At 58.3% G+C, this 8,802-nt stretch overlaps 1 protein-coding gene across 1 annotated transcript in view; it reads left to right on the forward strand.

Annotated features, from left to right (window-relative positions):
• The window catches only part of LOC104274853 (kinesin-like protein KIF21B), a gene marked incomplete at its 5' end in the record, with an annotated part of 11,994 nt that overhangs the window by 2,726 nt on the left and 466 nt on the right, over positions 1 to 8,802 (forward strand). The window contains 10 exons of the mRNA XM_009870605.1: positions 393 to 598; positions 1,037 to 1,111; positions 1,282 to 1,395; positions 2,560 to 2,598; positions 4,388 to 4,524; positions 4,815 to 4,995; positions 5,608 to 5,772; positions 6,273 to 6,390; positions 7,133 to 7,303; positions 7,758 to 7,957. Of these exons, the coding sequence (XP_009868907.1) occupies positions 393 to 598; positions 1,037 to 1,111; positions 1,282 to 1,395; positions 2,560 to 2,598; positions 4,388 to 4,524; positions 4,815 to 4,995; positions 5,608 to 5,772; positions 6,273 to 6,390; positions 7,133 to 7,303; positions 7,758 to 7,957 (1,406 nt within the window). The remainder of the gene's footprint in view (positions 1 to 392; positions 599 to 1,036; positions 1,112 to 1,281; positions 1,396 to 2,559; positions 2,599 to 4,387; positions 4,525 to 4,814; positions 4,996 to 5,607; positions 5,773 to 6,272; positions 6,391 to 7,132; positions 7,304 to 7,757; positions 7,958 to 8,802) is intronic.

Genomic DNA, 8,802 nt, shown 5'->3' on the forward strand with positions numbered 1-8,802 from the left:
TCTGGCCTGGTATAAGGGCGGTAGGGCTGGTGTCGGGGTGGAGGCAGCTCTAGGCAAGGGGTTACCAAAGCCTCCTGCTGCCGTGGTCCTCTGGAACACCAGAGACATCAGCCAATGTCCTCCAGATCTGAGTGGACACCAAGGAGATCCCTGTGCAGTGCTGCACCCGTTGTCGGCAAAAGTGGGAGGAAAGTGCCCATTGTTTGGGACACTCTGTCACGTTTGCTTGGAGAACGGAGAGCTGGCCCTGTGACGGGCATCTCGACACAATACAAGGGAACTTGGCCCATCTGTGGCTGGAAGGCACAAGCTTTTCCACCCCACAGCTCTCTGGCCACTCCTGGCAGCCTCCCTCTGTGCTGCCTGTGCCTGAGCCTTCTGCCCTCTTGCAGGGAGAGCCCAAGCTCTCCGGACAGATGAAAGCAGTGTCGGCTGAGTGCCTAGGACCCACGCTGGACGCCTCCACCAAGAACATCACCAAGTCCTTGGCATCCCTTGTGGAGATCAAAGAGGATGGGATCAGCTTCTCCATCAGAGATCCCTATTACAAAGAGAAGGTGTCGCGCACCATCAGCCTGCCCACACGAGGAAGCACCTTGTGAGCAGCGGGCAGTGGGTCTATGGGCGCTGGGAGGTCAGGGAGGCCTGGGCCAGCAGCTGGAAAGCTGTGCTGTGGCCGTGGAGTTGCAGAGTGGTGAGAGTGAGCCCAGTCCTGCACCTCTCCAGGCTCATCTGCAGCAAGCAGTGGTGGGTTTCTCCAGCAGAACTGGGGAGATTGTGTAGGAGTATGTTGGTATCTTCTGCAGATGGAGGGAAGGGTACTTCAGGAGGAGGGAAAGAAGGGGGGCATGCAAGGGTTCTTAGGTTGCCAAAAGCATCCACGTTCCTGGGATGACTCGAGGCATCCTCTGATCTTGTGATCATGACTCCAGGGCAGCTCAACTTCTCTGTTTGCTGGGGAAGGGCATGGGTGTGCAGCAGGGAGAGGCCCCAGCGGGGATCAGGCACCCACTGTGCTCTGTTTAACTTGCTTTAGTCCCAGGCAATCTCGTGGCTCAGACACTTCACCTCTGACAAGGAGGAAATCCTACGACCGTGGGCAACCTGCCAGGTGAGCTTGGGAGCTGGAGAAATGGTGACATGGGCAGGGAGAGGCTGGGTGGCCGGGATGAGGAGGGAGAGATGCTAATGGGACTCGCTCTTGCTGGGCCCTGGCGGTCCAGGCGGCTGCCAGGTGAGCAGTTCTCAAGTCACGCGTCCCTCTAACACTTCCTGTCTCAGGCCTCCAGACGTGGGCTTCACACCTCCCTCATCCCCGCCCACCCGTCCACGCAACGACCGCAATGTCTTCTCCCGTCTCACGAGCAACCAGAGCCAGGGGTCTGCCTTGGATAAGTAAGTCGTGGTGGGACAGGAGGGTCCGGGTGAGGGGGACCTGTACCGTAACAGCAACGGCATGTACCAGGGCCTGTGGGGGACTGTAGGAGCACGGGAGCTGGGTCGGCTCTAGCCAACCTCCTGCCACCATTGTCACTCCCCGCTCCTCTCCAGGAGGGAGCAGATGATCTGCGAGGGCCGTGCTGGACCCTTGCCCCATCTGCTGCATGTCACAGAATCACAGAATCATTATGGTTGGAAAGGACCTCCAGGGTCATCAAGTCCAACCTTTTTCCCAGCATTTCTCTAACCACTACACCATATCCTCAAGCGCCACATCTATTCGTTCCTTAAACACCTCCAGGGATGGCGACTCCACCACCTCCCTGGGCAGCCTGTTCCAGTGCCTAACTACCCTCTCAGTGAAGAATTTCTTCCTAATATCTAATCTAAACCTACCCTGGCGCAACTTGAGGCCATTCCCTCTCGTCCTATCATTACTAATTTGAGAGAAGAGACCAGCACCAGCCTCACTACAGCCTCCTTTTAGGTAGTTGTGGAAGGCAATAAGGTCTCCTCTCAGTCTCCTCTTCTCCAGACTAAACAAACCCAGTTCCCTCAGCCGCTCATCATAGGGCGTGCTTTCCAGCCCTTTCACCAGCTTTGTTGCCCTTCTCTGCACCAGCTCCAGCACCTCAATGTCCTTCTTGTACTGTGGTGACCAAAACTGGACACAGTACTCAAGGTGAATGTCCCCTCTGAGCTGGCGACTTGCAGGAGCTTGCAGTCCTGGCTGGGCTTGGATCACTGGGAAAGGCTGCAGAGAGGGATGGGGTGAGGCGGCGGGGGGCTCGCAGGAAGCTGACGGACAGGCACCGACCCACAAGCGTGGTTCCAGCCTCCCCTGCAGCAGGTCGGGTGGCTGCCCTCGGCTCGGAGCAGTGCTCGCAGTGCTGACATTGCCTGATGGAGACCTGCTGTGTGACCCTCACATGCCCTCCTGCTCCTCTGTTCTCTCCCCTGGTTCTCCACACGTGCTTCTCTTTCTCCCTCTCTCCCCTCCTCCTCCTCTCTGTCCTACACTGGCTTGGATGCAATAACAATCCTCCATCTCTGACTCCTCTGCTGCCTCTTCTAGTCTGGGTTTTCTCTCCCATAATCCTGCTAATTTTCTGCCCCTAGGTCTGATGACAGCGATTCCTCTGTCTCGGAGGTGCTGAGGTATAGACAACTTTCTATTTATTACCCCTTCCTCCTCTCCTCCTTCTCTCTGTCTCACGAGTCTGCTCTCCCTTGTCCCCACATGCTCCACCTGCACCTTGCTGCTCTCCCCCACCTCCCAGCTCCTGTGCGCTGTCCCCTCTTGGCATGCCACCTCCAGCGTGTGACACTGCCCCCTCGGTTGCAAGTTTGACCCGTTCCTGGCTCTGACAGCTCTTGGAAACGCGGTGCTGGGCTCACCTCTGAGCTGGCTTGGGGCAGCAGCATGTTCTCTATCTCTGGTGGGTTCTCGTCAGCATGATGCCACCATGTCCCGTCCCGTTCCCTAGCTCTCCAGCAGGACAGTGTGATGCTGGGGAAGGGGGCAAGCAATGCTGGGCACCCCCGGTATGCCTTTCTCGAAAGCAGCTTCCAGACAAGTGTCTCCAGGTGCTCCCCACACCTGATTGTCTTGGCTTGGTGCTGGGGTGTGGGCAGGTTGATCTCTTCCCCAGAGAAAGCAAGTCAGGTCGTGGTGTGGAGTCCAGCTTTGGGGTTTAGGTGCCCCTGGGCTTGTCCCACTGCACTTTCCTGCCTCCCGAGGTGTTCTTACACAAGGGCTGCCTTTCCCCCATCCTTCAGGAACGTCAGCCCTGCAGCACCCAGGTGCCCGCAGGCACCTGGTCCCTGCGGAGGTGGCACCGGGCGAGTCTGGTTTGCAGTCAGGCAGGAACGCAAAGTCTGCCGAAACCTCTCACCCCCAGGAGCCAGGATTTCCATTTAGGTTCAGTGTCACCTCGAGACTGGCAGGACCTCCGTGGGTCAGGGGAGGGCTGTTTAACTGGAGTTTGTCAGCGTGAACTGAGGAAGATAGATCACGTGCCTGTGATTCCCAAACCCAAATTAATGAGCCTGGGCTTGTCCTCACAGAATGCGATGGGTGAAAGGGACCTTTAAAGGTCATTTAGTTCCTCCCCCAGACGTGGCCTCAGGCCTGCCCTTCTGCAGCCCCGTGCCTCAGTTTCCCTGCTTTGAAGAAGAGAGTAGCACAACCCAGGGCCCGGTGGCCACGGGAGGCTGTGCTCTGGGGCTGTTGGTGGCCGTGCACGCTCGGGTCTGGAAGGGTAGGGCTGCTGGTCCTCAGCACCCCGAGCGCCGCTGAAGGGGAGGGGATTGCCAGATGCTGTGTCCAGAGGAACAGGCAGCAGGCGTCCCTTGGAGGAAGGTTTGGCAGGGATAGATCCTTTCCTGCCTAGAGCCAGCGGTGGGTGCGGGACTTCCATAGCCAGTGCGATAGGGGCACTGGGTGCAAATGCCAGCGCTGGCCTTTGTCAACCTTGGGCTCTGATAACGGACCCCGGTCCCCAACCCCCCCCAGCCACAGGCTGACACCTCTAGAGGACTTGGGGAGTTGGGCGTTGGTACCTGAATCATTTATCCCAGCAGAGCTTCAGGCTGGAGAAGGTGCGGTTTGTCCCAAGCTGACCCAAGGACTGATGAGTTGGGTCTCCTGGCCCCTTGGGGCTGTGCTGGTCAGGCAGGAGAGGTTCAGCTGGAGAGCAGAGGCCACTGGGCATCTCCCCCTTTCCCCATCTGTGCTGCTGGGACAGAGGCAGTAGGCAGGGGCTGCTCCTGGAGCTTCCAGGGTTTCCACGAAAACCTTTGCTCAGACAGGCTGGGTTCAGATGGAGGGACCCATGGCGCTGCCGGGCGGTGGAAGATGCTCAGCAGGAGGCAGCTCTTGCTCCCCCCTGCCCCTGGCACTGTCCATGCACGCTCCACCAAGCTTGTTCTTTCTTTCCCACGCAAGGGGCATCATTAACCCAGTGGGCGGCACCAAGAACGCCCGGACGGCCCCGCTGCAGTGCGTCTCCATGGCAGAGGGACACACCAAGCCCGTGCTCTGCCTGGATGCCACCGACGAGCTCCTCTTCACTGGCTCCAAAGGTACGAGATGGACGGAGAGGGCACGGGGTTGCTGGCTGCAGGTGCTGGGGGAGCGAGGTGGCATGGGGGGATATGTGAAGGGTCGGGCACGGTGGGGACGGTTCCTCCCGGGCTTCTTTCCTCTCCTTAGTGTTGAGCCTCTCCAATGGGGCTGGCTGGCTCCTTTCCTCTGGCTCTGTGGATGGGGGGAGGTGGTGCTTGTTGCCCCCAAGCCACCATGCTCTCCGAGGGAGACACCTTTCCCTGCCCACCTCAGCCTGACACTCTCGGGCATGTTTTTCCTCCCACAGACCGCAGCTGCAAAATGTGGAACCTGGTGACGGGCCAAGAAATCGCTTCCCTCAAGAGTCACCCGAACAACGTGGTTTCCATCAAGTACTGCAGCCACACGGGGCTGGTGTTCACCGTGTCCACGTCATACATCAAAGTGTGGGACATCCGTGACTCGGCCCGGTGCATCCGCACCCTCACGTATGTCACAGGCAGGAGGAGCTGAGGGGCACTCTGGGCATCCGTGGCTTTCAAGAAGCCATCCCAGGACCTGCCAGGGCTGGGGACGGGGCCAGGTACCTGCTGCTTTAGTGCCAGTTTGCATCCTTAGGGAACGGGGAGGTTAGGAGAGAGCTTGAGATGAGGGGAAATGCAGCGAAGACTTGGCATGAAGAGCTTTGAAGAGATTTGCAGCTACTTCCGAGGGTGGCCAAGAGAGCCAGCAGCTCCATAGTGGTGACACAGCCCGTAACAGCATCGTGGCTGAGTAAATCAGGTTCTCTAGTGCAAAACTCCGATCGTGAGGAGTTTGAGGAGGAGAAAGGAGTGTGAGACAGGCTGTAGCTGTGGTCTGCTGGTCTGGAACAGGGCTCAAATGATCATAGAATAGATTCATAGAGTGGCTGGGTTGGAAGGGACCTTTAGAGGTCATCTAGTCCAACCCCCCTGCAGTGAGCAGGGACAGCTTTCATTCCCACAATGTGGGACCAAGTCGTGCCCGCCTGGGTCCCACAGCCCCGGGTGGTTCCTCAGCGGGACCTTGGTGGCTCCGGTCTCCATTCATCCTCTGCTCTTGACCTCTCTCTCCTTTAGATCTTCCGGACAGGTGATCTCTGGGGACGCGTGTGCCGGGACCACCACCCGCACTGTCACCAGCGTGCAGGGGGAGCACCAGATCAACCAGATTGCTCTCAACCCCACGGGCACCACGCTCTATGCCGCCGCTGGTAACTCCGTCCGCATCTGGGAGCTGAGCAGGTGAGGGTCAGTGCTGGGGGGGACAGGAGAGCTTACGGATGCCAAGCGGTCACTGTCTGCTCAGAGGGGCCTGAAATGACTCCCTGCTGGGGAAAGTGAAAGTCTTTTTAGCAGTGGAAGTTGCCTGGAATAAGGACTTCCAGGACCTTTTCCTATGGGGTGATGAGCAGCAGTGGAGCTACTTGGGGTGAGGGGTTTGTCCGTGAGCTGGGCTGAGCTCAGCAGAAAGGGAAGGACACGAGGGATGAGCAGCAGGATGGTTTTGCCTCTGCCCCGCTCCCTCCTGGGTGAGCATGGGGCTGCTGACCCCGTGCTGCAGCCTCAGCTCTGTAGCCAGATGTTGGTGTGTCCTGAGGCTGGCTCACTCCCCCGCATCACTAGGAAGTGGGGTGTCCCTGCTCCCACCCCCTCCATGGGGCCAACCCCTATGGGGGGGCTCCGGGGCCTTGGGGGTTTCTCTGCCCGGGAAGGTGCTGGCTGACCCATGTTTTTGCACTCAGGTTGCAGCCCGTCGGGAAACTGAGTGGCCACATCGGGCCGGTGATGTGTCTCACAGTAAACCAGACAGCGAGCAACCACGACCTGGTGGTCACAGGCTCCAAAGATCACTACGTCAAGGTACCGTCCTCCTTGGGGAGCACAGCCCCATGTCCCGTAGGGAAGCCCAGATGTTTGGCACCCCCTGAGGTCTCGTCTCTCACCGTGAAATCTAAGCCCAGATTCTGTTTTCACCTCTGCACTTTTGCGTATCTGCTCATCCCAAATCTTGCCTTTTGTTGGGTCCACAATGCAAATTAGCCTGGGGAGATGGGTTTGCGTTTCGCTCATCCCTCGGGCTCTGTGACTGGTACTTGCATTTTAGGGCTGACCCAGATTAGCAGCTTGCCCTGTTCTGCTCGATTCTCCCCCTGATAGAGATGCTTTGTGCCTGCTCGTTCACAGCTCCAGCACAGCAAGAGCTTGCACCTTCCTTTTAGGTTTTTCGTGGTTTTTAGCAAATCGGACTGGAGCTGGCACCAAGGGAATGAAAAGAGATGGCGAGATGATGAGGGAGGCAGGATTCTGCTGTTCTGACAGGTGCAAGCTGTTGGCTTGGCTCATGGCGGTGTGTGAAAGCTCACATGAGTAAGATGCAGCAGAATGGGGGCTGTCTCTTGTGGCACACCTCCTTACTGGTGGCAGGACCCCTGGAGAGACCTCAGGCCCAGAAACGCCTCCACTGACCAATACCCATTCCCCTTTCCAGCGTCACTTCGGGTGTCCTGAGCCTAGAAAACAGAGGGTGATGGCCGAGTTCTCCGGGAGAGTCCAACTCCGTTTCCAGTGCCATCCAGGGTCTTTTACCCACTGTTTTCCCCAGGTGTTTGAGATTGCCGAGGGCATGGTGGGCAACATTGGCCCCACTCACAACTTTGAGCCCCCTCACTATGATGGCATCGAGTGCTTGGCCATTCAGGGAGACGTCCTCTTCAGCGGCTCCCGTGACAACGGCATCAAGAAATGGGATCTGGAGCAGCAGGAACTCATCCAGGTCTGGAGGGGAGCAGACAACGCAGGTCCTCGGTGTGACCGGGGGCAGAGGAGGGTTGATGCTGAGGGCTCTGGGGATTTTTGTACAGGGACCGGGTGCCAGTGGCCTGCACTGAGCTACCTGGGTAGGACACTCCTGCTCCTGGGAACCCAACAACTTGTGTGTGAGGTGACCCCATACCCAGGGAGTTTGTGTGGCAGGACACTGCCAGGGCACACCGGCTGCAGTGTCAGTTTGCGGTGCTGAGTGTCGTGTCCCTCTCTGAAGACAGGATTGTTGTCTCCCACCCAGGGGAAGAACCAAGCCCTGCATTTTGAATCCATCCCCCTGGCCTCCTAACTGTGCATCACCAGCCCAGTGAGGACCTGAGCCTCTGGGGTGGGCTGGGGGAGGCTGCTGGTGGTGCTGCAGGTGAGGTCGGTCACGATCTCTGCTCTTGTGCCCACACCTACAGCAAATCCCCAACGCCCACAAAGACTGGGTCTGTGCCCTGGCCTTCATCCCCGGCCGCCCCATGGTGCTGAGCGCTTGCCGAGGAGGCATGATCAAAGTCTGGAACGTGGATAACTTCACCCCGGTTGGGGAGATCAAAGGGCACGACAGCCCCATCAACGCCATCTGCACCAACTCAAAGCACATCTTCACTGCCTCCAGGTGAGCCCCAGGCTTTCTGCCCCCCCAGCGCCCCCAGAAGGTGGGAGACCCCTGGGTTGAACCGTCACCCCCGTGCCTGGGTGGGTTTGTGCTGAGCGGGCAGGGAGCAGGGAAGGAAGGAAGGGGGGAGTCATGCAGCTTTCTAGGCCCTCCTCTCCTCTGTCTCATCTCGCCCACCTCAGCCCGTCCTGTGACGCACCTGCCCGCTGCAGTGCCAGCAGCCATCGCCCGGCCGCTCCCCGCCCCGCGCCGGTGGCACCCTGGGTCATCCCCCACGCAGGGACCCCTCTTCCCTGGGGCTGGGCATCCCCTGCTGCTCTCGGGGAGCTCTTGGGCAGCAAGACTCTGATATCCTCTTTTCGATCATGTCCCTTCCTTTTTCTCTGTCTCTCTCTGTCTCTCCTCCTCCCCACTTCCCATCTGTGCCACAGCGACTGCCGGGTAAAGTTATGGAATTACGTGCCTGGGCTCACCCCTTGCCTTCCACGACGCGTCCTTGCCATAAAGGGCCGTGCTACTAGTCTGCCTTGACCCTCTGCTCTTTCTGACTCTCGCTCGTGCACTCTTCTTCTGTCTTTCCTTTCCTTTTCTCTTCCTCTCCATCTCTTCCTCTCTTTCTCTCTGTTGCTTGCTTTTGCTCCTCTCTCTTTCTTCTTTGTTCTTTTTCTCTGGTCTGAGCTGCTTCTTCACGGTATGATACTATTTTGCGTTTTTTTCCCACTTGATAAATCTTTGCTAGAAGTGATGTGCCCCATTGCCCCAGCCTCACCCCCGCATTGTTTTGGTTTGCTTTTTTTTTTGTTGTTTTTTGATCCTTGCCGAGCATCCACATCTGCTGTGGCAGC

This window comes from Apaloderma vittatum, unplaced genomic scaffold (assembly GCF_000703405.1).
Source record: "Apaloderma vittatum isolate BGI_N311 unplaced genomic scaffold, ASM70340v1 scaffold27265, whole genome shotgun sequence".
In the NCBI taxonomy this organism is placed as follows: domain Eukaryota; kingdom Metazoa; phylum Chordata; class Aves; order Trogoniformes; family Trogonidae; genus Apaloderma; species Apaloderma vittatum.